The sequence below is a fragment of the Geotrypetes seraphini genome, chromosome 2 (genome assembly GCF_902459505.1).
Source record: "Geotrypetes seraphini chromosome 2, aGeoSer1.1, whole genome shotgun sequence".
NCBI classification, from domain to species: Eukaryota; Metazoa; Chordata; class Amphibia; order Gymnophiona; family Dermophiidae; genus Geotrypetes; species Geotrypetes seraphini.
The window spans coordinates 453,499,761-453,524,514 of record NC_047085.1 but is presented as its reverse complement, the minus strand read 5'-3'; the positions used below and the strand labels follow the sequence as shown (position 1 = coordinate 453,524,514).

Below are 24,754 nucleotides of genomic sequence, written 5' to 3'. Positions count from 1 at the left end.
GGGAACGCATTGCCAGAGGATTTGGTAAGAACAGATAGTGTAGATAGTTTTAAGAAAGGTTTGGACAAGTTCCTGGAGGTAAAGTCTATAGTCTGTTATTGAGAGAGACATGGGGGAAGCTATTGCTTGCCCTGTATCAGTAGCATGAAATGTTGCTACTCCTTGGGTTTTGGCCAGGTACTGGTGTCCAGGATTGGCCACGGTGAGAATGGGCTACTGGGCTTGATGGACCGTTGGTCTGACCCAGTGGGGATATTCTTATGTTCATACACTACCGCCATGGTGTCAAAGAAAACTTGTAGTCTTTCTGAAGGGGTTGGAGATCAAATAGTGCCAGCCAAATTTTCAAAGCTCCAGATGAAAGGTCAACCAACATTGCAGATCAGGAGTCTACTACCCCTGAATGGAGCAGGCCCCACAATGAGCCCGCAACCCAACAGGCTGGCAGCCATGCTAAGAGTTATCCACTTGGAAATCTGAAGAAGCCAGCCCTGGCTGAGAGCTACCCCCTGAAGCCACCAGCCAAATTGCTGCTAACTGGCTCCATCCAAAAGAGTGGCCTCTGAAGGGGGAAAAACTCAGCTGAGATCATCAAGATAGCAGGGCTCCTGTCAAGGGAGTATGGTCACTCTGGCCCAGGGGATCGCCTCCAAGGAGGCTGCCCAAGACCCCAGAACCTATAGATAACCCCAGTCTAAGAGAATCAGACAATCCAAGAGAATTCCAGTCTGCTGAAGATTCTGTCTACTCACCCTGAGAAGAAACGCATGACTCCGTCTAGAGACGAAGAGAAACTCTAAAAAATCCAGAGACTAGGAGGACGTCCCACATCTCTTCCTGAACCTGCCCATGCCTGCATCAGAGATACTACCATCCCCACCATGCCTTGGTACACCCAACGAGATGGAACCCGGAGCACACGCTGTCCCAGGAAGGGTGGAAGTGGACCCCCTTGTTGGCGAAAAGTCACTTCAACTACAATCACTGTGACAAAAGCGTCGGAGCCATTACAAGGCCAAGGGGCAGAGGCTGTAAATGCTGTTGCAGGGCATGGAGACACAGAAACCTGCGATGCTCTGGGCAGAATGAAATATGGAGGTAAACCTCTGAAAGATCCAAGGACACTAGAAACGTCACTGGAGAAAGTAGGTACCACAGTGTACTCCGTTGTCCATTCGGAAAGGGGGAATTCGCAAGAAGTAGGTGACTGACTGTAGAACCAGAATATGTCTCCAAATCTGCAAGCCCTTCTGGCACGAGGAAGAATAAGGAGTATCCGCCTAAGCCCATTTGTGGATTGGAACAGGTTCCAGCATACCAAAGACTAAGAGGTGCTGCAGAATATCGCAGACCCTGGACTCTAGTGCTGTCAACTTGCCGGAGTCCAGAAACCATGCCAGAGGCAGGGAAAGGAGGATTAACAAGTATCTGATGAAAGATGAGTCCACTCCTGACAAACAGTAGAAGACAGTCTGTGAGTGAGGAAGCCACGTCCGCCCCAGGTGACATCAACACTTTCTTCTTTTTTTTTTTTTTTTGAGGGAGGGTGGGGGTGGCATAGCCACTGCACAGGAACCTGAGAAAACCTGTAATCAGAACCGTGGTAACAGAGGCATAGCCCTGGAAATGTCTCTAGGAGGAAAAACCTGAATATCTTTGACGACACCTGAGGGAGGAACGAAGAGAATTACGATCTATTCCTGACGTCCAGCGAAACTGGTTCACAGGGAGCAATGTAGGGCGGCATTTAACACACCTGATTAGAGGTCATCCCAACCTATACAGACAAGAATCTGGCCCTTGAAAAGGACGGCAGCTGAAGGAGAGCCTCAAAGAAGTGGCCATATCCAAAGAGTTCGGCGCTCAGACTCTGTACTAAGACTCAAATGAGATCATAAAGGTCGCCCAGCACCACACCCTCACCAACCCACACCAGCAGAGGACAGGCATGCACCACCACAGAGGATGCATTGCGCAGGCTGGAATGACAGACACACGCTATAAATGAAATGGCCACCGCCACTCGGCTACCTGAGGATGCTAGAAAAGAATATTTTATATCATAACAGCCTCCTGCGATCCTGAGAGTCCCGAAACTTCTCCCCCATCACTAGGGAGGGCTGTGTGCTGGAAAACATACGCCACAGCAGTCTATCTCAGGCTGTTCAGATCTGCCAAAAAGCAAGATGCAGGTGAAAAGGTGTAGACATATCTGCAGCAGATCAGGAAAAAAAACTATCTGGGGAACACACTGTTCTGAAATCAGACCCAGGAGCTGTGGACGGAATGGAAAAAGCACAGAACAGTCCAGGTCCGAAGCCTGGAAAGTGGAAAATCCAAATGGTGCTCTCGCAAAACATCAGCCATAAAGAGATAGACTGAAACCCACTGAAAATGTGAAGAAAGATCAGCACCTTCTAATCCGGATACTCAGGGAGGCCGAGGAGACTAATCTCAGCAAAGGCATCAGCCAAATCCAAATTAAATACAGTGGCAGGAGGCAGAAGAAACATAAAATCTGCATGGAAACTACTGCAATCAAAATTTGGCATGGCCAGAAATGAGAGTTCCCAAAAGGAAGCTTCACCACAGATGCATAGACCGAAAAAGCCCTAATGTGCCCGCCAGCTGCATCAAACAAGCAGGGTCTGAGGATACACCGTTCAGAGGAGCCAAATAAAATCTGGTAATAAGGCCCATGTTAAGGTACATGTGGCACATCAAAAGAGTCCTAAGACTCAAAATGCAGACGTACTGCACCATACTCCAGAACATCCTCTAGGTAAGATTTTCTTTAGAAGGGTTGGACTCAGGCCAGCTCCCAAGCCCAAGAGGACACAGAAGAGGCGAAATCCAAAGCTCCTGCCCATCATCGGTCGTAGCTTGGTTCTGCAGTGTCCGGTGGACGAAATCTCCCATGCGTTCAAAGTCAGTGCCTCGGAAGTTGAGTACTTTTGTTTTCGTGTTTGATCTAGGGAAACCTTTCCTGGTTCTATCACACTCGAGGAACGTAGGGAGAGAAACATGATCGAGACGTTTAAGTATATTACCGGCCGTATCGAGATGGAAGAAGAGATTGTCTTTCTCAAAGGACCCTCAGCCACAAGAGGGCATCCGCTCAAACTCAGGGGCGGGAAAATTCATGGCGACACCAGGAGAGTGGTTGATCCTTGGAACGAGCTCCCGGTGCAGGTGATCGAGGCAAACAGCATGCAAGAATTTAAGAGTAAATGGGATGCCCATGTGGGATCCCTTAGAGGGTTAAGCCAAGGGAACTTGTCACCAGGAGTGGGATCCCTAGGATAGTAGACTTGGGGGTGGGTCAGTAGAGTGGGCAGACCTGATGGGCTATGGCCCTTATCTGCTGTCATCTTCTATGTTGCTATGTTTCCCCGGCATGCTACAGGGCATGGTTCAAATTGCTGATGTGGCGCCCATCCGGCGCAATCAATGTCCACATCCAATAGATTAGGGGCTAGGGAGTCCATCCCAATTGATTTGAATCAAATCGAGGGGGTTTTGAGGCAGAAATTAAAGTTAGGAAAAAAAAATCAATTTTAAAATCCAAGATGGTCACCGTCATGAATTTGCACCAAAAACGACAAAAATAAACAAAATAAAATAAAACAAAACAAAAATAAAAAATAGCGATTTGGGGTCTGGGGAGGTGGAGACCTGAACCCTACACAAAGAAACTGTGAAAAATGGGAGTTTAAATCAATTTACAAGCCACCCCTGAAGTTTTGTGTAGAGGGACCACATCTGCCCTTTCACTTCACCTTTTAACCATGCCGGCTCTCGTTTCCTCTTCCTTCTACCTTTTTTTTTTAATGTGGTATACACCTTTCTCTTCTGACAGCATTACCAAAGTAAGACAGTCGTAACGTCATCATTCGGGCTTCAAGTGACAAAACTGGTTTGATCTCTTCCAGAATCAATTTGTTAGTTCTTCTGGCGGTCTACGGCAGGCATAAAATGCTTCTCCAACAGCAAAGCTCAAATGAGTCAATCTTCTTTCTGTCTCTTTTCTGTAGTGTCCAGCTTTCACATCCGTAATTAATCATTGAGAAAATGAGCTTGTGGACAAATCTGGTCTTCATTTGGAGTGTTATTTCCTTGCTTTTGAACATTCTGTCGGGAGTCTTCATTGAAGAGTGACCAAATGCTATTCTGCGGAATATTTCTGCCCTGCTAATTGCTTTTTTGTTTACGAAAGAGCCCAGGAGATTGAAATCCTTTACAACTTCTATCGCCTTCAAGTTCATGATTTTCATCTTGTTTATGTTCAATTTTAATCCCATGTTATGATTTTCAGTTTTGACTTTTCTCAGTAGATACAGCATGTCTTCTTTGCTGCTGGTGATGAGCGTTGTGTATCATCTTCATAGCACAGTTTGTTTATATTGCAGCCACCAACTTTGAAACCAATGTTCTCTTCTTCCAAATTTGCTTTCTGAAGATGGCTTTGTCGTAAAGGTTGAACAGGTAAGGTGACAAGATGCATTCTTGCTTGACGCCACATTTTATTGGAAACCAATCAGTGTTGCAATATTCTGTTCTCACTGCGGCTTCTTGATTTTTGTAGAGGCTCTTTATCAGCTGAGTTATATGTTTGGGTATGCCTACTGTGCTAGAGTTCTCCATACTTTATCATGATCCACACAGTCAAACGCTTTGCTGTAGTCGATGAAGCAAAAGTATAGGGGCTTTTTGGTATTCTTTGCTCTTCTCCAATATCCATCTAACATTGGCAATAATGTCTCTTGTTCTTCAACTTTTTCTGAAACTTGCCTGAACTTTGAATAGCTCTTGTTCAACGTATGACTGTAGCCTTTGTTGTATTATTTTCAGCAATATTTTGCAGCCATGTGGAATTGTTCTGTGGTTGTTACAGTCCTTGGCATCACCTTTCTACAATAAGTTGGCCATGTTTACTCCTTCCAAATCTGTTGACACAGTCACATGAGGGCAATTATAGCACCTTCCGAGCCTTTGATTAATTCAATTGTAATACCGTTGATGCCAGGTGACTTGATTTTCAATAAAGCTTTAATTGCTGATATGAGTTCTTCTTTTAAAATACAGTAAAACCTTGGATTTCAAGTAACTTGGTTTGCAAGTGTTTTCCAAGACAAGCAAAACATTTTATTAAATTTTAACTTGATATACAAGCAATGTCTTGCAATACGTGTACATACAGTATACACACATCACAACTGAGCCAATGGGTTCTTCTCTGACGCTGCAAGTGTGTAGTGACTATTTTAAATGAGAAAGTCTTGCAATACACGTACATACAGTATACACGTGCCACATCATCACAATTGAAATGACTGTTCTTTTCTCTCTGACACTGCAGGAGTGTAGTGACTGTTCTAAATGAGCGAAGTCTTGCAATACAAGTACATATAAGCATTTTGGGTTAAAGTTGTTGGGTTGTGGAACGAATCATCTTGAGTTTCCATTATTTCCTATGGGGAAATTTGCTTTGATAAACAAGTGCTTTGGATTACAAGCATGCTTCTGGAATGAATTATGCTCGCAAACCAAGGTTTTACTGTATGTGGTTCCAGTGTCACTTTCCAGTTCATTTTCCTCAATGTTATCCTCATTGCCTTTTTTGTATAGATTTTCCATATATTCTTTCCATCTCTTTTTAATACTTTCTGGATCATTCAATATCATTCCATCAGCGTATTTAAGCATCCCCAATCGAGGCTGGAATTTCTGCTGCAATCTCTTAATCTCCTGATACACTAATCTGGTTTTTCCATTTACATGTTCCGGTTCAATTTTCTGACAAATATCCTTTAGATATCGATCTCTGTCTTGCTGAACTTGATGTTGAAACACTCTATTCATTTGTGATATTTTTTTTACTATCACTGGAAAGTTTGCTTGTCTTCTTTGTTCTGCTACTTTTCTGGTTACTTCTGAGATTCAAGGTGATTTCTTGGCTTTTTTTCTCTTCTACAGTGTTTTTTTAGCTTCATCACTAATTACGGTTTTGATGTCATTCCATAACTCTTCAGGCTCTCTTTTTCCTGTATCAAGACAGGCAAATCTGTTGTCTAGTTTTATCCAACAGTCTGATGAAATATTTTCAATGTCATATTTTGGGAGGTCTCTAATGATCTTACAAAACTTTATTTTGATGTTACATGTCAAAAGCTTGTGGTCGCTTGCACAATCAGCTCCTGGTTTAGTCCTTGCAGTCAAAACTGCAGATTTTCATCTCTGTTCTATGCAAATATAGTCAATTTGATTTCGATACATGTTATTTGGAGAGGTCCATGTGTAATGGCGATGTTTGTAGTGTTAGAAATGTATATTCATGATTGATGGTTCAGTTTGCCAAACTGTACTAAGTTATCACCAGCTTCCTTTCTCTCTCCTATGTTGTGCTTGCCAACCACTGCATCTTTAGGTGTACTTCCTACTTTTGCATTGAAGTCCCCCGTAATAACCAGTAGATCTTGTTTCGGTATTTGATCTATTTCATTTTAAAGTTGTCAGTGGAACAACTCTACATCCTCATCTTCCATGTCTGTCATTGGGGCATATACTTGGATCAAGGTGACATTGATCGGCTTTCCTCATAGAAGAATTGACATTACTCTATCACTTAGAACATTGAACCAAAAGCCACACTAAAAAAGATATCTACGCCTGGGAAAGGCCTTTGTAATCTTGCCAATCAGAGTCTTAGGCCACTCCCAATGCATCCCAGAATGCACTGGGAATAAGGCCTCAGATGCCTAAAGTCCCTCCTATGGAGGGGTTTTAGGTGCCTGGGCCAATCAGGGCTTTAGGACTCTCTCCAGGTCATCCCAGGATGCACCGGGAAGGCCCGCCATTCTGAATAGGCGGGCCTGCCAACCAGAGGGAGTAGTTAATAATATGAATAGTCTGAACTCTTATGAAATTTACTTATTCAAATCATCTCGTGCTCCAAAAAGACGCCTCAGCCCCACCACTCCACCGCTGTGATAGTTTATACTGTGGGAAGCATATTGTGGTGCCTCATCATTGGCTGTCTATTTGTAATCTTATTTGTTCTTTTTATCTTTTTCTTTTTTCAATGTTTTATAGAATAAATAGTTTAAATAAATAACTTCATCGCTTCAATGCTGTAGTATATACTTCAAGTAATAAATACTTATCTCAGCCAACACCTGGGAGTCAGACCCGACATGTTTCACACTAACAAGTGTTTTATCAAGGGTCTCCCAAGGCTGCCGCTGTCATCCGACTCCAATCTTGCTATGAGGGAGTAGGCATCCCTTTGGCCAGTCTTGCTGAATAAGGTACGGGGATCCAAGTGGGCTTTAGGGGGTGCTGACAGGATGGGGGTGCTGACAGGAGGGCATTGGCATCCCTGCTCCTCCAACAGACACCTACAGTGTAGGCGGCCTGCCTCGGGTGTTTTTTTGTGTGTTTTTTTTTTTTAAGAAAACATGCGCCCTGATTGGCTGCTTAGACAGTGGTAGGATGCCTACCACCATCTACAATCACGTCGCCATTTATAGAATTTGGCTCTATGTTCCTATGTTAAGAATATCTTTACAGCTACTGATCTCCGTTTTCTGTTCAGCAACATCAGCAAGTCATGGCAGCTTTGATCCGTCAGCTTCACAAACACTGGGTATAATCTGGTTGATATCAGTTCTTCCCCAGTAGCACATTGAGTGCCTTTCAACTAAAGGGACCATTTTCCAGCACTATACATCGTATGTCTTATCATCATCATCATCATCAAGTTTTCTTGATAGACTAAAGAAGTAGATTGCTGGGCTTTTCTTCTGAGCAGTATACATTTGATGTTGTTGCCATTGTCGCACCAAATGCAATCCTCCACCTCTAACACTTCCCGTCTGCTGCTGCCCAGATGGATGGGTACATCATTACTCTTGCATCTCCACTGGCATCTACCTATCCACCTTGGGAAACTACCAATGGCATAGTGAAACTACCAACGGCATAGCTTTCAACTTTTCAGATGCATGCAAGCCCCAGTTGCACAAGCAGCCCAGGTGCAATGGGCCATTTGGTCTTTATCTGCCATCATGTTTCTGTGTTTCCTACAATTTTTCAGTCTCCATGCAATTTAAAAATTATAGAATATTAATTTGTAATGAAATGTTATACTTAAAGTGTTATATGAGAATTAATCAAGTGTGTATTTATAAGTTCATATGAGTTTATCTGCTATACTTGTTGTAATGTGCAAAAATGAATAAAGAATTTAAAAACGAGAAAAATTTGAATAATTTTGTATCATCTGCAAATCTAATCACCTCACTTGTTGTTCCCAGTTCCAGACCATTTATACATCTGTTTAAAAAGTTCAGGTTCTAGTACAGATCCCTGTGGCACTCTACTAGTCACCCTTCTCCATTGAAAGAACTGACAATTTAACCCTACTCTTTTTCTTACCTTTTAACCAGTTCCCTATCACTAACAGGATATTGTCTCCTTTCCTACACCTATTTAATTTCCTCAAAAATCTCTTGAAGTGAAGGACTTTGTCAAAATTTTTCTGAAAATCCAGATATACTACATCAATGGGCTATCCTTTATTCACATTTATTCATGTCTCCCAAAAAACTGTCCTCCAATAGAGCAGCACTTGCCAATAGAACCTGACGTGGAGTGTAACAACAACGTTGGTACAACAAAGATAAAAACACACCCTTTCCAAATAATAAAGATCAATTAATAAATTTTTTTGAAATAGTGAAACCTCAGTGTTAGGAAGTAAGCTGCGAGGAAGGGCACAAGCCCAAACTCCAAGTGCTTAACAAAACCGGCTTTTCCAAAGTGAGAAAACTCATAACTAAACCTGCACACCATCACAGGGAATCGTGTGCTAGTGTAATTTAAACTAATAAGAGGACAAATAAACAAGTGTAAACACCCCCACAATTCAAACCTCTCGCTTAAATATTTAATATATTAGTGCCAGCAGGCCACTTAAGCTTTTGTTATCCATATGAGTTGTCAGGATCGCATTTTTCCAAGTCCATGGAGCCCACAAAATGAGCAGGCCTCTGAAACATTCAACCAAGCTTGGTTTCAGGGACACAAGCCTCTTCTTCAGGAACCCACAATCATAGCAATAAAGAGAACTGCTTAGATTTTGGGTGCTAAGGCAGCTGAGGTAAAGAAGTTAACGAGGGAGGAAATGAGCCAAAGCGGCCTGCACTACTTAACAGGAGAACATAATGATGTCAAGATTTAAAGCCCTGAAAACAGCTGGAGACACGGAGCAAGTAAAAAAACAACAAAAGGAATAAAATGGAAAAAATTAAAAAGTTCTTAAATAATTGAATTTCATTCTAAATACCGTATTTTTCGCTCCGTATGACACACTTTTTCCCCCCAATAAAGTGGGTGGAAATAAGGGTGCATCTTATGGAGCGAATACCACAGCCGCCACCACCCCAGTACCTTTTTGTATTCCCCCAGTACCTTTTTGTACTCCTGGCACTGGACGGCTGTGACGAACAAGGTAGGGGAGGGGCGATACCGGTACAGGTGCTGCAGCAGCAGATTGAGCAGTGAGCCGGCCAGCAGCGCGTACGTCATGGCTCCCGCCCAGACCCCAATGCTCCCCTCCTCCTCACACACACACTCGGTCCACCCGCTCTGCTCCGCGTCAACCCCTACTTCCGGGACTCAGCCAGCAGGGAGCAGCCTGATTGGACAAGCCCCCACGTCGCCATGCTAGCACCGTCTCTTGCGTGCTTGCGTCACAGTTTCCCGACGTCCACTTGAGTTCTGCTCGGCATGTGTGGCTGTCAGGTCGCTAAGTTCTAACAGAGGGAGCTGGGGAGCACGTGGCTTCCTCGCACTTCTTACACAGAGGGCACGTTACTCCATTCAATTTAAATGCTAAAAGCCAAAAGCTGAAGGCTGCAATCCCATACTGCACCCAGGAGGCCAAAAGCTACAATACCATAAGGCACCACCCAGAAGGCCGGTCAGAAATCCAGGGCTGGCCCGCAGTCTCCCCTGCCGAGATTTTAAAAATTAAAAACAGGTACCGGGGGGGCCTGCCAGGATTTTAAAAAGTAAAAAGGTACCGGGGGGCTGCCCTGTCTGCCTTGTGCCCTGGCCCTGTCTGCCTGTAAGCCACTAGGCCTGCCTGTCCTATCTCTATCTGCCCTGTGCCCTATCTCTACCTGCCTACCAGCCACTAGGCCTGCCTGCCCTATTTCTACCTGCCTGCCAGCCACTAGGCCTGCCTGCCCTGTGCCCTGTCCAAGCCTACCATTAGACCACCAGAAAGGGGACAGGGTACAGAGCCTGGCAGGGAGGGGGGACAGGGTGCAGAGCCTGGCAGGGAGAATTTGGTTCAGAATGGTTTTTTTCTTGTTTTCCTCCTCTAAATCTCGGGTGTGTATTATGGTCAGGTGCGTCTTATGGAGCGAAAAATACAGTACTCATTGAGACCTGCAGGCTTTACTGAATTTAATTTGAATATCCAAAACTGCTCCCGTAGTTGGATCTGGGCCATTCTGTCCCCCCTGTATGTGCTGGGTATTTGCTCAATAACGAACCAAGACACTTGTGTCCATATTTCAAACAATGGGCCCACTGAGGCCGTGACAACTGAACTGTGAATTCTGCTCTTGTGTTAAGCACTAGGAGTTTGAGTTCTTGCCCTTCCCTGCAGCTTACTCACTCACTATTTTAAAAAAAGTACTAAAGTGATTTTTATTATTTGGAAAGTGTGATTTTTTTCCCCTTTGTCATACCAAACTTGTTGTTGCACTTCACGTCAGGTTCTATTGGCAAGTGCTGTTCTATTGGTGGACTTTTAAGTATCTTTTGCAGCATTAGGATTTTTCTATTTTCCCCCCCGCAAAAAAACATAGCAAACTGATTGAAGCAAGACTTTCTTTAGCTAAATTCATGTTGACTATCCCATTAAACCAAGTTAGTCAAAGATATCTCACTCCAAACATGAACTTTCCTAGGTTGTAGTTTAAAAGCTGCTTTTTTTTGGTAAAAGGAATAAAAGAATGCATGTCGTTAGAGATATCCATAAATATTTGGGGACAGCTTTGTTTTACGTCCCTTCAGCAGAAGCAGAAAAAATAAAACAGTAGAGTTGAGATCACTGCAGGGCCATGCATGCTCAAAACAATACATGTAAATAACTTCTAATCTGAACCATTGAGTCTGATTGCAAGTAGTATATAAGGAAGGATTTAATTTCTATTTCTCTCTTTTCTTTGTTATGTTCCTTATTTCCTTCAGTTTATTCCCAATTTATGAGAACTTTAAATAGAAGAGATTTTAATTCTTTGAAGTTTCTTGCTTAGTTGTTATGTACAGTATGTCGATATCGGTTATTAGTGCAGGGAGCCGCGCTAAATGCTTTGCGCTGCTCCCAACGCATATAGGAACTCTATGTCGGACAGATGCCAAAGGGTGGTGGTTAATGGAAGTCGCTCGGAGGAAGGAAAGGTGAGTAGTGAAGTCCCTCAGGGTTCGGTGCTGGGGCCGATCCTGTTCAATATGTTTGTGAGTGACATTGCTGAAGGGTTAGAAGGAAAAGTGTGCCTTTTTGCAGATGATACCAAGATTTGTAACAGAGTAAACACCAAAGAGGGAGTGGAAAATATGAAAAAGGATCTGCAAAAGTTAGAGGAATGGTCTAATGCCTGGCAACTAAAATTCAATGCAAAGAAATGCAGAGTAATGCATTTGGGGATTAATAATTGGAAGGAACCGTATATGCTAGGAGGAGAGAAGCTGATATGCACGGACGGGAAGAGGGACCTTGGGGTGATAGTGTCCGAAGATCTAAAGGCGAAAAAACAGTGTGACAAGGCAGTTGCTGCTGCCAGAAGGATGCTGGGCTGTATAAAGAGAGACGTAGCCAGTAGAAGGAAGAAGGTGTTGATGCCCCTGTACAGGTCATTGGTAAGGCCCCACTTGGAGTATTGTGTTCAGTTTTGGAGACTGTATCTGGCAAAGGACGTAAGAAGACTTGAAGCAGTCCAGAGGAGGGTGACGAAAATGATAGGAGGCTTGCGCCAGAAGACGTATGAGGAGAGACTGGAAGCCCTGAATATGTATACCCTGGAGGAAAGGAGAGACAGGGGAGATATGATTCAGACGTTCAAATACTTGAAGGGTATTAACGTAGAACATAATCTTTTCCAGAGAAAGGAAAATGGTAAAACCAGAGGACACAATTTCAGTTTGAGGGGTGGTAGATTCAAAGGCAATGTTAGGAAATTCTACTTTACGGAGAGGGTGGTGGATGCCTGTAATGCGCTCCCGAGAGAGGTTGTAGAGAGTAAAACTGTGACTGAGTTCAAAGAAGCGTGGGATGAACACAGAGGATCTAGAATCAGAAAATAATATTAAAAATGAACTAAGGCCAGTACTGGGCAGACTTGCACGGTCTGTGTCTGTATATGGCCATTTGGTGGAGGATGGGCTGGGGAGGGCTTCAATGGCTGGGAGGGTGTAGATGGGCTGGAGTAGGTTTTAATGGAGATTTCGGCAGTAGGAACCCAAGCACAATTCCGGGTAGAGCTTTGGATTCTTGCCCAGAAATAGCTAAGAAGAAAAAATTAAAAATTTAAATTGAATCAGGTTGGGCAGACTAGATGGACCATTCGGGTATTTATCTGCCATCATCTACTATGTTACTATGTTACTATGAGCACTGGGAGCAGCGCAGCTCCCTGCGAAAATAACCACTATCAGCGGTTTAGTAAAAGGTGGAGGTTAGAATTAAATAAAATTTTAAAAAGTTCTGATCTTTTTGCAACTTGTTCTGTCCTAAAAACATGTAATAACATCACCCACTGTTTGCTGGATTCAATCCTTCTTGTCAATAGAAAAAAAAGTATAAATGATGTATGCAGAATATTTCAGAATTTTAAAAGTATTCTGCACAGAATTCCCCCATCATAAAGCTTGACCTCTCCACTAGCTTTTACCTACCCCAGCAATATTACTCTCCAGATATCACTCTCTCCAGCACACTCTTGCCTCAATTTAGCTTGAACCCTCTTCCCTCCCCCGGCATGTTGAACCAGATTTCTCTGCCCTCTGGTTATTTTACAACCTTCCCTACCTTATTCTCTACCCCACTTCTCTCTGTCACCAGGTCTTTGAATGCCACTCCCCCTCCCAGCTCTCATTATTTCCTCCCAATTACATTATCTATATAAGAACATAAAAATAGCCTTACTGGGTCAGACCAATGGTCCATCAAGCTCAGTAGCCTGTTCTCACAGTGGCCAATCCAGGTCACTAGTACCTGCCCAAAACCCAAAATGTAGCAATATTCCATGCTACCAATACAAGGCAAGCAGTGGCTTTCCCCATGTCTTTCTCAATAACAGACTATGGACTTTTCCTCCAGGAAGTTGTCCAAATCTTTCTTAAAACCAGCTATGCTATCTGCTCTTACCACAACCTCTGGAAATGCGTTCCAGAGCTTAACTATTCTCTGAGTGAAAAAAAAAATTCCTCCTATTGGTTTTAAAAGTATTCCTCTGTAACTTCATCGAGTGTCCCCTAGTCTTTGTAATTTTTGACGGAGTGAAAAATTGATCCACTTGTACTCCACTCAGGATTTTGTAGACTTCAATCATATCTCCCCTCAGCCGTCTCTTTTCCAAGCTGAAGAGCCCTTACCATTTTAGTCTTTCCTCATACGAGAGGAGTTCCATCCCCATCTACAGCTTACTCTTACCTCCTTTTCCTCCAGTTTCCCGCCCCCCCTCCCCAACCCTCATGTATCTACCCTCCATATTGCTCCAAGGTCCTCTACAGCACACAGCCCCAATTTGGCCCTGCTATTCCTTCCAAAAAACAAACTTTCAAGCATGCACTGACCATCCCTTCTCTACTCCTGATCATACAAAAAAAATATGTAGTTACACAGCAAGTTACAACCTCTTCCTCTGCAACCCTAAGCCCAACTGCATCGAGTCCTGTGTGGTCCTATAATTACTCAGACTTTAGAAGACAGAAGATGATGATGCAAACTAAAATGCAGCCTTTTATTTCTTTCTTAACACGTGATCCGGAGAGGGGAGGGGAGCTGCAGAGAGGAAAAGATGGTATTGGAAAGCTACTATTCTGCTTCCTGTTCCCCTGAAAATTTTGCAAAGGTGGGGAATTCCATGGATATTTTACATTGCACAGAGTTGCAGGAGTAAAAAAAAGGCATATTAGGATAATGCAGATAATGAACATACTTTATCTAAGCATACATACTATATTGTCCAGTGCTTGTCTGATAAATGGATGTTGGCATTGCCATAGTAGTAATGGCAGACGGAGTTCCCTCTTCTTCTGACTTTTCTTCATCAATCTTTGGAACTCCAGGTACATCAGAAGACAGTTCATTCAGAATTTTTCTAGAATGCACAAAAAATTTTTAAATCCTATAATAAATGAATGCTCTTCATAATAATGTAATGAGTCTTTTGCCACATCTCCATTACTAGAAGCTTAGGCTGTAATTATTTGGAGTAAACATCAGATATAGCAAAGATACTTACCTGTGATGGGAGTTTTCTAAGGACAGCAGACATATATTTTCATCTAGGTGATGTAATCCATGGAACCTAAGTACAGACATTACCAAGTATACTTTAAATTTTTTAAGGCAGTGCTCATACCACATGTGTGCCAGTGCCTTCCCACCTAACGTTGGCTCACGGGGCCATCAGCTCATTAACAAAGCTAAGAAGCCAACTAGGAAAGGTGGGCACGTTTTGAGAATATATGCTTGGTGTCCTTGGAGAACACCCACCACAGATAAGTATCTTTGCTTTCTCCAAGGACAAGAAGGCATTATATTCTCACATGTAAATGGTAGGAGGTTTGCGCCAAAAGATGTACAAGAGAAGACTAGAAGACCTCAACATGTATATTCTGGAGGAGAGAAGGGACATTTAAATATTTGAAAGGTATTAATATAGGACCAAATCTTTTCCAGAGAAGGGAAATTAGTAAAACTAGAGGATATACATTGAGGCTGGGAAAGGGCAATGGATGCTTGGAATGCACTCTCGAGGGAGGTGGTGAAGGGGAAAACTGTGATGAAATTCAAAAAAGTGTGAAATGAACACAGAGGATCACTAATTAGAATATAAATCAGCACTTTCACAGTCCGAATCCCACAAAGGAGATGGTTTGGATAGGCTGGAGTGAACTTCAACGGCAACCCCAGTAGTTTGAACCTAAGGACAGTGATTACAGGACAGACTGGATGAACCATTCAGGTTTTTATCTGTCATCATTTACTATGTTACTATGTTATTTTGAGACGACTTTGGGAAGGAATTTTGGGTGAGTTTGGAGCACTACTCTGTCGTGATAGAACCCTGTGTACAGGATCAGACATACGCACTTGAAGTTCACTCACACGGCATACAGATGTGAAGGAAATGAGGAAAATTACTTTCCAAGTAAGAAATTTGAGAAAGCAAGTTGTAAGTGACTCAAATAAGAAGGCAGTACAACGTTAAGATCCCAAGCAACAGGTAAATAGGTGTTTTGGTGTGGTAAAGTTATTTCATGAACCTGGATATCAAGGATGAACAGATAGAGGGTTCTTGTCCAAAGGAGAATGAAATACACTGATAGCACTGAGATGTACTCAAACCAAGTTGGTTTATAGACAAGAATCAGAGAATTGAAGAAGACAGTCCAGAATGGAAGGAAGTAAAAATGTGATAGCTTCTAGAAAATGTAGTGCACATCAAGAAGAGATAATGGTTACTGTGGATGGGCAGACTAGATGGGCCATTTGGCCTTTATTTGCCGTTATGTTTCTATGAAGCAGTAACAGCACTAATTGGAAGATTTTCTGGACATTTCAATGACAGCAGACTTCAACCAAACGGCAGAAAGCATTTACTTGCTCTGTGAAAAAAAAGCATGCTGTTAATGATGGAGGAAATGAGTTGCAGCCCAGCCTGAGTATAGCAGAATGAGATGCATGCAGCCAACCAATTGGAGAGTGTTTTCTTGGAAACAGGATGTCCCAACTTATTTGGATCAGAGGAGACAAAAAGTTGTGGAGAAGATCTATGTGGCTTCGTCCTTTGCAAGTAGAAAGCCAAAGCACGCTTGCAGTCCAGAGTATGAAGAGCTGTTTCTTCAGGGTGAGAATGAGACTTTAGAAAAAACACTGGAAGTACAACTGATTGATTAAGATGAAATTCTGTAACAACTTTTGGTAAGAACTTTGGATGAGTGCGGAGTACCACCTCGTTGTGATGGAAAACTGTGAAAGGTAGGTAGGTTTGCGAGCAGACGTGAAAGTGATGAGATAGACTACTTTCCAAGTGAGATATTTCAAATCAACTGTAGACATTGGTTCAAATGGAGGCTTCATCAATTTAGCAAAAACGATATTGAGATCCCATACCACTGGAGGTGGGTTGACATTGAAAAGTCCTTTCATAAATCTGGAAACCACAGGATGAGCAGATCAGTGTTTCCCTTCCAATGGTTGATGAAAAGCAACTTTTGCAATGAGATGGACTCTAATGGAGGTTGATTTGAAGCTAGATTGAGATAAATGAAGAAGGTAATAATAATAATAATAACTTTATTCTTGTATACCGCAAATACCATAGAAGTTCAATGCGGTTAACAATAGAAGAGACTGTACATTTACAGCGAAGTTACATATTACAGCGTTATTACATTTACAACGATGTTACATATATGGCAGTGAAAGGCATGAACTAAAGAAGAGACTGTACATTTACAGTGATGATACATATTATAACGGGGTTACATTTATAGCGAAGTTGAATATATGGCCAAGAAAAGGCATATACTATGGAGGCCTGAAGGGCCATTAGGTCAAAACAGAGATTGGGTAAGAGAGGCAATAAGTGGCTTGATAAGGAGGGCGAAGTCAGGGGAAAGGAGGCGTATCGAGGTCGGGAGGGTGCAGGGAAGGAGGGCAGGCAGAGTTAGCGGAATTTGTCGAAGAGGTAGGTTTTTAGTGACTTCCTGAACAGGTGATAGGGCGGAGAGTTGGAGATGAGGTCGGTTAGGCAATTGTTCCATTTGCCCGCTTGGAATGCTAGGGTTCTGTCAATGAATGTTTTGTAGAGGCAGTCTTTTAGGGAGGGAAAGGTGAATAAGTGGGCGTTCCGTGTGCGAGAGGGGCCTGCTATTTCAAGGTGCTCAGACAGGTAAATTGGGGAAGAGCCAATTAGAGTTTTGAAACATAGGCAGGCGAACTTAAAGATGACCCTTGCTTCTACTGGAAGCCAGTGGAGTTTGGTGTAGTAGGGGCTAACATGGTCGTATTTTTTGAGATCGTAAATGAGGCGGACGGCCGCATTTTGGACTATTCTTAGACGTTTGATGGTATTTTTATAGGTTCCAAGGTAAATAATGTTGCAGTAGTCTAATATGCTTAATACCAAAGATTGAACGAGTAGTCGGAAGGCTTGGTGGTCGAAGTAGCGTTTGATGGTGCGCAGTTTCCAGAGGGTACAGAAACATTTTTTCACCTGGGCACTGGTATGGTCATCGAAGGTCAGGGTGCGGTCCAGGATGACTCCAAGGATTTTTATGGTGGGTAGGATAGGGTAATCTAGCCCATTCAATTTGAGGGAAGTGTTTGTTAATTTATGGTTGGGACTCGCTAGGAAAATTTTGGTTTTTTCAGAGTTCAGTTTTAATTTGAGTTTTGAGGTCCATAGTTCTAACTTGGTGAGGATAGAGGAGATGAGTTGTTCCGTTTCTAGAGTGAGTGAGGTAATGAGAACAATGATGGTGATGTCGTCTGCATATATGAATGATTTTAGGTATGAGTCAGCTAGGGTTCGTGCCAGAGGGGCCAAGTAGATATTCAATAGGGAGGGGGATAGGGGAGAGCCTTGTGGGACTCCACAAGGGTTACGCCAATGGTGGGAGAAGGCTCCATTACTGTGGACCTGGTAGGTACGGTTAGTTAGGAAGCCTGTGAACCAGTCTATTACCTGTCCGGAGATGCCGATGGAGTTGAAGCACCGGAGCATAATGTCGTGGTCAACCAGGTCGAAGGCACTGCTCAGATCGAATTGAAGTATCAGGGCGCTTTTGCCCAGTGAGAACAGGTGGAGGAGGTAATTTGTCAGGGCAGCTAAGACTGTTTCTGTGCTATGGTTTGGGCGGAAACCGGACTGGGAGTCGTGAAGAATGTTGAACTTGTCAAGATATTTCGTGAGGTCATTGTTGACAAGGCCTTCCATGAAGTATGTTGGCGATGGGTCTGTAGTTGGTGGTGGAAGAGATTGGTTCCTTGGGGTGTTTAGGGATAGGGGAAATGAGGATGTGGCCAAGTTCAGTCGGGAAGTGTCCAGTGGACAGGCATAGAGATACCCAATTGAAGAGTTCTGCTTTGAAAGAGGGGGGGGGGCGGATTTCATGATGGTGGGAGGACAGGTGTCTAATAGGCAGTTGGAGTTGGCGTATTTAGAATAAAGTTTGAGGAATAGATTCCAGTCAGGATTTTCAAAGGAGGTCCAGGACATGTCGGCTATTGAACCTTCTGTATCTGCTGCGTGTAGGTTGAGTGATGGTTCGGGGCTGGGAGCTGTAAGAGACAGTTTTAGGGTGTGAATTTTGTTGGCGAAATGGTCGGCAAGAGTGGTAGCGGAGGGTGGGAGGACGGAGATGGGGCGTTTGTGAGAGTCTATGTCGAATAGAGAGTTAACTAGTCTAAAAAGTGCTTTACTGTTTAGAGAAGGGGAGTTTATTAGTTGGGAGTAGTGTTTACTGCACTTTTCGATGATCAGTTTTTTGTATTCTTTGACTTTCAGTCGCCAGGTGAGTCTGTCTAAATCAGTCCCTGATTTACACCAGATTCTTTCAAGTTTCCGAACTTCTCGTTTTATGGTCAGTAGGTCCGCGTCAAACCAGCTGTTTGAGGGGCGAAGTGTTTTCGAGCGAAGTCTAAGAGGGGCGATGGTGTTAAGAACTTGGTCGCTAAATTTTTTCCAATTTAGGTGGAAGTTGGGGTCTACGTCGGAGTTGGAGATGAGAGTGTAGTGTGACCAGAAGTCTGCTGGGTTTAGTTGTTCTCTTGTCCAGATGGATTGCTTTGTATGGTTGGGGTTAGGCTTTTTATCAGGTTATTTTTTGTACCAGGCTAGTTCAAAATTGCACAGGAGGTGGTCGGACCAGGGGGTGTTTGACCAGGTTTGGTCTGAGAGACTTATAATGGGGGTGGTGTTGGAGAGAAAGGTGATAAGGTCGAGGTGGTGGCCTTTGTTGTGGGTTGTGGTTTGGGGGGGTTTGGAGAAGCCTAGCGACGTGAGGAAGGAGAGAAGGTCTGCGACATTTGGGTTCTCTTCCTGTTCTAGATGTAGGTTGATGTCTCCTGCTAAGAGATTGTAGGTGCCTGCTGACGAGTTCGTAAGGAGGTACTCGTAATAATCATCTTTTGCTTGATTCCATTTATTAGGGGGTATGTAGAATAGAGTGACGATTAGGTTATCTATGCAATCTGTTTTGGAAATTTTGCAGGTGAGGATTTCTAGGTCGTTGGTTAATTTAGAGTCTAGGACTTGGAAGTGAAGGTGGTTTTGGAGAATGATAGCGAGGCCACCTCCTCTTTTTGAGTTTCTTGAGAGAGTGATAATTTTGTAATGTGGAGGCAGAATGTCCCCTATGATGGTGTCCTGGTCGGAAATGAGCCATGTTTCGGTTAGGAGGACAATGTCTAAGCGAGTTTCTTCCAGCCAGTCTTTGATGAGCTGGGCCTTATTTCTGGCTGAGCAAATGTTCAAGTAGGCACAAGGAAGAATGGATTGTTGTGGGGGGCAGGAGGGTATCGTACGTTGCAAATATTTTAGAGATCGCTTTCTTTTAGGTGATGGTCTGGGAGGGTGGCGAGTGTTGTTGATCACAGGAATAGGGAAAGGACCTGCTTCTGAGCAATCATATAGAAATAGATGGGGGCGGAGGAATTTGTCAGGGCTGGGGATTCTATTCCATGTGGTGTAGGTTGAAATTGGTTCAAATGCTAGGACATTTGTAATCCAGCCTCTTGTGCTAAGCAAGTAGAGGAGGAGAAGGGCGGTGAGTTTATGAGTGAGGCTGGTCATTTTGGAAATTGTTGGTCTGGTCGGGAGGGGGGTGGTGGATTCCGAGGGGGGGGGCAGTCTGGGAGGCTGGGAGGTGGAAGAGAGAAGAGAATAAAGGAGTACAGAGGGAAGGCTAAGGAAGGATACAAACTCAGGGGAGGACTGTGAGCTTAAGGAGGTTATATTGTGTTCAGGGAGAACAGGAGCATAAGGGGAATTCAAATGTAATTCTAAGACAGGTATGAGATATAATTATGGACAAATGTTAAATGATTATGGACCATAATGAACATAATCAATGTGGACCATAATGAACATAATCAATGTTATCAATGAACATAAGAGCAAAAATTATTTGGTCAAGAGACCGCGGGTGGTAGGCAATGAGTCTGCTAGTAAATGGGTAGTAGACCCGGAGTCTGCTAAGAGGCCCTGAATATTCTAAGAAACTGGGCGAGTGCCGGAGTTTGATGAACTCAGGGAGCACCACTAAGAGAGACTACTCACAGTCTGTGGTTGGGTTGGTAGGGACAGATCGGTCGGCTTCACTGCAGTCGCTTCACAAAGGCGCACACGCGCCGAACCGGCTGAGCGCCGGAGGCGCTGTATTTTTAAAAGAAAAAAAATCAAAGTCATCCCCTGCTGGTTCGGGGGAAGGGCGGAGCATGCTCCCACGCTCCACCGAAGAAGGAGGCCCCGAGAACTCCTGCCGACTGCAGGAAGCTGGTGCGGGTGGAAGGGTGAGTCCCGAGGCGCTGTATTTTTAAAAGAAAAAAAAAATCAAAGTCGTCCCCTGCTGGTTCGGGGGAAGGGCGGAGCGTGCTCCCACGCTCCACCGAAGAAGGAGGCCCCGAGAACTCCTGCCGACTGCAGGAAGCTGGTGCGGGTGGAAGGGTGAGTCCCGAGGCGCTGTATTTTTAAAAGAAAAAAAATCAAAGTCGTCCCCTGCTGGTTCGGGGGAAGGGCGGAGCTTGCTCCCACGCTCCACCGAAGAAGGAGGCCCCGAGAACTCCTGCCAACTGCAGGAAGCTGGTGCGGGTGGAAGGGTGAGTCCCGAGGCGCTGTATTTTTAAAAGAAAAAAAAAAGAAAAAATCCAGAACTGAAGACAAGGAAGTGGACTGAGACTCCTTGTGATGAAGATTGCATCAAGCACAAAACCTAGTCCACTTCTGGTTGTAACACAGCCTGGTGGTAGGTTTTCTGGAAGCATCTAAAATGCCCTTGACAGGTTGAGAAAACTGAAGGTGTGAAGTCATGTCGAGAGATACTAAGCTGTCAGATGTAGCGATTGCAGATTGGGATAAAGAAGAGAACCGTGACTCTGTGTAAGTAGAGACGGAAAAACTGGTAGAAGCTGAAGCTGCTGAGTTGAAGTAGAAGGGAGAACCAAGGTTGTCTGGGCCACCAAGGAGCTATCAGAATCATGGTTGCATGTTCATGTTTGAGTTTGACGAGTGTCTTGAGAATCAGACGGAATGGAGGAAACGCATACAGGAATTTGTTCATCCATTCCAGGAGAAAAGCATCTGCCTCCAGGTGGTGAGGAGAGTATATCCTGGAGCATAACTGATGCAGTTTGTTGTTGCGGGGAGACACAAACAGATCTATCTAAGGAGTCCCCCACTGAGAAAAAAATGTGTCGGAGAATTGAGAGTCCATGCATGAGGTTGCAAAGAGATGACTCAATTTGTCTGCCAGTGCATTTTGCTCTCCCTGAATGTAGACAGCTTTCAGAAAGGTGCTGTGATGAATTGCCCAAGTCCAAATCTTCTGAGCTTCCTGGCAAAGGGGAAGAGACCCTGTACCCCCTTGTTGTCGATGTAGTATATGGCGACCTGGTTGTTTGTATGGATGAGCACGACTTGATCATGATGAAGATGCTGAAAAGCTTTGAGAGCATTGACGATCACTCTGAGTTCTAACAGATTGATGTGATGTCGGTCTGCGGTGGACCAATGACCTTGAGTACAGAGACTGTCAAGATGAGCCCCCCAAGCATAGGTTGAGGAATCTGTTGTGAGGATCTTCTGGTGAGGGGGGGCGTTTGAAACAGCAAACCTCTGGAAAGATTGGAAGAAAGCGAAGAGATTGCCGAAGAGAAGGAGTCACTGTAATGTGCTGAGAAAGCGAGTCGAAAGCCTGCGCCCATTGACAAGCCAGGGTCCACTGAGGAATTCTGAGGTGAAGTCTGGCAAAAGGAGTTACGTGAACTGTAGAGGCCATGTGACCTAGGAGAACCATCATGTGCCTCGCTGAGAGTGAAGCGAGGGTAGACACTTGTTGACAAAGTTGTATGAGGGCATCCTGATGTTGTTGAGGAAGGAATGCTCCGAATTGCACAGTGTCCAGTACAGCTCCAATAAACTGGAGTGTCTGTGAGGGAAAATTGATTTCGAATCCCAAACTTTGCATGAACCAAATAGTCCACTGGGTCACTAAAGTAACCCCCTGAGACGTTGAATCTTTGATAAGCCAGTTGTCCAGGTACAGGAATACCTGGAGACCATGACTGCGCAAAGCTGCTGCTACCACTACCAGGCACTTGGTGAAAACTCTGGAAGATGATGCCAGGCCGAAAGGTATTGATAATGATGATTTCCTACCCAAAATCTGAGGAACTTTCGAGAGACTGGATGAATGGGTATGGCAGTTTATGCCTCCTTGAGATCCAGAGAGCATAACCAATCGTTGTGATCCAGAAGGGGATACAAGGATGCCAGAGACAGCATCTGAAATTTTTCTTTGACGAGAAATTTGTTGAGAGCTCTGAGATCCAAAATCGGTCAGACCTCCCATCTTCTTCGGGACAAGGAAATACTGGGAGTAAAACCCCGTGTTCTGCTGTTCTAGAGGAGCCTTCTCAATGGCACTGAGAATGAGCAGAGCTTCGACTCCCTGGAGAAGGGCGGCCTGCAGAGGGTTGGAAGGAAACTCTCTTGGTGGGTGATTTGAGGGAATGTGAAGGAAATAAAGAGAATAACCTTCTTGTATGATCGTTAGCACCCAGAGGTCAGAAGTTATTAATTTCTAGCGATGATAGAAATGGATGAGACACCTCCGATGGGAAGAGAGGGGGGACAGAAATATTTTGACTGAAGTTATTCTTTGTATGAGATGGTCAAAAAGACTGATTTGCCTTGAAAGCAGCAAGGGTCTGAGTTTTCTGAGGACACTGCTGGCGTTGTTTCTTCTGTGGTGGCCTAGACAAGAGCACAGACTTTGGAGGATAACATCTCTGTTAGGAGGAAGATGGTCTGTAAGCCTTAGAGGCTGAAGACTTAGATTTAGGTCTCAACAGCGAGTTAAAAGATTTTTCATGCTCAGAGAGCTTTTTGGTTGCATTTTCTATGGAGTACCCCAAAAAGATCCCCCAGGCACGGAATGTTGGCTAACCAGTCTTGAAGGTTTGGGTCCATATCTACCACTCTTAGCCATACCAATCTATTCATGGCTATGGTGATGGCTGAAACTCTGGATGAGAGCTCAAAAGCATCACAGGAGAATTGCACCAAATGCTGCTGGAGCCGAGTGATAGAGTGGTACATATGTTTGAAATACGGTAGATGATGTGAAGGCAAGTATTTGAAATAGATTGGCATGGTCTTAATCCAGTATTTCAAATATGATGGGAAGTAAAAGTTATAATTTAAGACTTTATTGACCAACAAAGAGTTTTAATATAACCACCTTCCAAACTTGTCCATCAATCCACCTTCACACCCTGGAACTATCTTAGCGTACACTTTAGAAGGGGCTGACTTCTTCAGAGTAGACTCCACTACCAGAGACTGGTGAGACAACTGGGGTTTCTCAAAACCTGGATAAGGAATAATTTTATACTGAGAGTCCAGTTTCCTAGGGGTTGCTGGCACAGAGTATGGGGTTTCCAATTTCTTCCAAAAGGCGTGCTTCAGGATGCCATTCATAGGAAGCTTAAGCAGTTCTTTAGGAGGATGCTTGATTTCCAATTCCTCCATGTACTCCTTGGAATATTTAGTCTACCTCCATCTTTATCGCAACGTCCTTACCCATCTGTCTACTGAACCGGGTAAATGAGATAGGTTCTGATGGTGAAGGTTCCTGTTGAGCTTTGGAGGAAGATGAAGCCCCATGAGTAGATTGGAAATGAAGATCCAAATCCTCAGGCATGGAAGAAGATGGGTACCGGTTCTTGTAACGGTATCGAGGTGAAGAAGCAGGTGATGCAGATCGCTTATGCTTACCTGAGCGTGCAGTGGAGAGATGCTTGGATTTGGCAGCATGTTTCCCAGATTTTGATGGAGGGCGTGGAGACGAATGTCTAGAAGGACTAGACCTGTGTTCAGAAGCATGATGGTGTTTTCGCATATGCTCTGGAGAAGCTGAACGGTGCTTAGAAGAGTGATGCTTTGGAGAAGATGACCGATGCTTTGATGGTTAACGCTTTGGAGAAGGTGAAGACTGATGCTTCGGTGAAGGTGACGAATAACGCCTTGGTAAGGAGCGACTCTTCGATGCAGGAGACTGAAGCCTTGAGGAGCGATGCTTTGATGAAGCAGATCGATACCTCGAAGACCGGTGTCGAGAAGCATGGCTCGATAATGATCAGTGTCGTCGAGGCGGTACCGACTGGGCAACCTTGGTACCTGCAGTTGGCGTGGAGCAATGCTCACGCTGGACTGTTACCGGAGGA

At 44.1% G+C, this 24,754-nt stretch overlaps 1 protein-coding gene across 6 annotated transcripts in view; it reads right to left on the bottom strand.

The window, feature by feature from the left end:
- The window catches only part of CREM (cAMP responsive element modulator), a 225,475-nt gene that overhangs the window by 90,068 nt on the left and 110,653 nt on the right, over window positions 1-24,754 (bottom strand). For all 6 annotated transcript variants that reach the window (XM_033931521.1, XM_033931524.1, XM_033931522.1 and 3 more), the window contains one exon: window positions 14,254-14,396. In XM_033931521.1, the coding sequence (XP_033787412.1) occupies window positions 14,254-14,396 (143 nt within the window). The remainder of the gene's footprint in view (window positions 1-14,253; window positions 14,397-24,754) is intronic.